Source organism: Chaetura pelagica, unplaced genomic scaffold (genome assembly GCF_000747805.2).
Source record: "Chaetura pelagica isolate M959 unplaced genomic scaffold, ChaPel_1.0 scaffold585, whole genome shotgun sequence".
NCBI lineage: Eukaryota > Metazoa > Chordata > Aves > Apodiformes > Apodidae > Chaetura > Chaetura pelagica.
The window spans coordinates 591,890-593,749 of NW_009953404.1; the positions used below are offsets into that span (position 1 = coordinate 591,890).

The following is a 1,860-nucleotide window of genomic DNA, read 5'->3' on the forward strand; positions in this document are numbered from 1 at the left end:
CCACTGCCGGTTCAGTCCCAGATGCAGCTGCTTCGGTGGCCCTTGGCAGCCGGGACCGAGAGCCAGGAGAGCGTGGCCACGGCTGCGGGGAAGACCCAGTAACGTGTCTGTAGCGAAAGAGTGAGTGGGAAATAAAACCCACGGGGACGCTGCGTGGGCTCTGGTTTAACTGGGAGATGCCACGGGGAGGGCTTGTGATTGTCTAGGGCTGCTGCTGGGCTGCGGGGGGAGTTGTGTGCGGGGCCGGGTGTGCAAGGTGCGGTGCTTGGTGCGCGGTGCGGGGCTGGGGGTGCGGGACGCGCTGTCCGGGTGCCCGGTGGCCGCGGGAGGGGCGGGGCCGGGCGGGGCTGCTCCGGCGGCGCGGGGCGGCGGCTCCCGGTAAGTCTCGGTCGCGGTGGTTCCCGGGTAAGTCTCGGTCGCTTAGGCTCTGCAGAGCCGGGAGGTTGTGCCGAGTCGGGCGGCACCGCGGGGCGCCGGGCTTTCCCCGCCCCGGGGCTATCGCGGTTCCCCGCGGGCTCCCGAGCCCTCCCGGGGGATGAGCGGCCCTCGCAGCGCTCTCGTTCTTGCCGGCAGCACCGGCTTCGGTGAGACCCCAGAGACAGCGGCGAGGGGAACCCCCGGAGCCCCGTCCCGCCGGGTCCTGCGCTCTGTCCCCGGGAGCGCGGCGGGAAGTGTCCGGGCTGGTGCACAAACGGCTTCTCTTCTCCCACCGCACAGAGCCCGGGAGCGCCGGAGCTCGCCATGTATCCCAGGATTAAAAACCTCGCGCTCTACGCCTGCTCGATCACGCTGCTGGCCTGGGTTCTTTATGTGAAGAAAGAGGCAAAGTTGGCAGCATCCTCGGCAGACCAGAAAGTGGACACAGCAGATCCCAAAGCAAAGTCTTTGGCTGTGGAGAATGCTGAACCCAGCAAGTGTTTGCCAGACTTGACCCTTGCCAATTCCTCTCTCGCTCTCCCAGAGCTTCACCGTGTCTTCTTGACATACAAGCACTGCCGGAACTTCTCGGTCCTGCTGAAGCCTTCCAGGTGTGGCAAAGAGACCTTCCTCTTGCTGGCCATCAAGTCCTCCCCAATCAACATAGACCGGCGGGCAGCCATCAGGAACACCTGGGGGAAGGAGGTCTCCATCAGGGGCAAGCAGGTCAGGCTGGTTTTCCTCCTGGGGCGCTCTGAGGCCAAAGTCCAGGTGCAGCCCCTACACCAGCTGCTGGCTTACGAGAGCCAGGAGTTTAATGACATTGTACAGTGGGATTTTGTTGACAACTTCTTCAACTTGACCCTCAAGGAGCTGCATTTCCTCCGCTGGTTCACGGAGGACTGCCTGCCTGCCAGGTTTGTGCTGAAGGGTGATGATGATGTCTTTGTCAACACTTACAATATCGTTGAGTTCCTCCAAGAACTGGACCCTGAACAGGATCTCTTTGTTGGGGATGTGATCACCAAAGCCCGGCCCATCAGGAACACCAAAGTCAAATACTTTATTCCAGAGTCCATGTACAGAGACCCCTTCTATCCCCTCTATGCAGGTGGAGGGGGATATGTGATGTCTAGAGAGACAGTGCGTCGCCTCCAGAGCACTGCAGAGCATATGGAGCTCTTCCCAATAGATGATGTCTTTGTGGGAATGTGTCTGGCAAAGATGACAGTGACCCCAAAGAACCACGCTGGCTTTAAGACTTTTGGGATCCAGAGACCTTTCAACCCTTTTGATCCGTGCTTGTACAAGGGGCTGATGGTTGTGCACAAACTAAACCCGACCGAGATGTGGATCATGTGGGCGCTGGTGAAGGATGACAGCATCAGGTGTGCTGTGTCTATCACACACAGCTACAGAAGGGCTTGGAGAAGAAGCTACTGA

At 60.2% G+C, this 1,860-nt stretch overlaps 2 protein-coding genes across 2 annotated transcripts in view; both read left to right on the plus strand.

Annotated features, from left to right (window-relative positions):
* LRRC43 (leucine rich repeat containing 43) overlaps positions 1–102 on the plus strand; it is a 6,877-nt gene extending 6,775 nt beyond the window's left edge. Inside the window, exon 12 of the mRNA XM_009998445.1 lies at positions 5–102. Within this exon, the coding sequence (XP_009996747.1) occupies positions 5–102 (98 nt within the window). The remainder of the gene's footprint in view (positions 1–4) is intronic.
* Positions 103–741: 639 nt separating this feature from the next.
* Positions 742–1,860, plus strand: B3GNT4 (UDP-GlcNAc:betaGal beta-1,3-N-acetylglucosaminyltransferase 4). Its single transcript, XM_009998446.1, has one exon. It carries the CDS (start codon positions 742–744, stop codon positions 1,858–1,860), a length of 1,119 nt encoding a protein of 372 aa, XP_009996748.1.

What these genes read in the sequence shown, in the direction of transcription:
- B3GNT4 (XM_009998446.1), top strand. Translation starts at nt 742, where the DNA reads ATGTATCCCAGGATTAAAAACCTCGCGCTCTACGCCTGCTCGATCACG.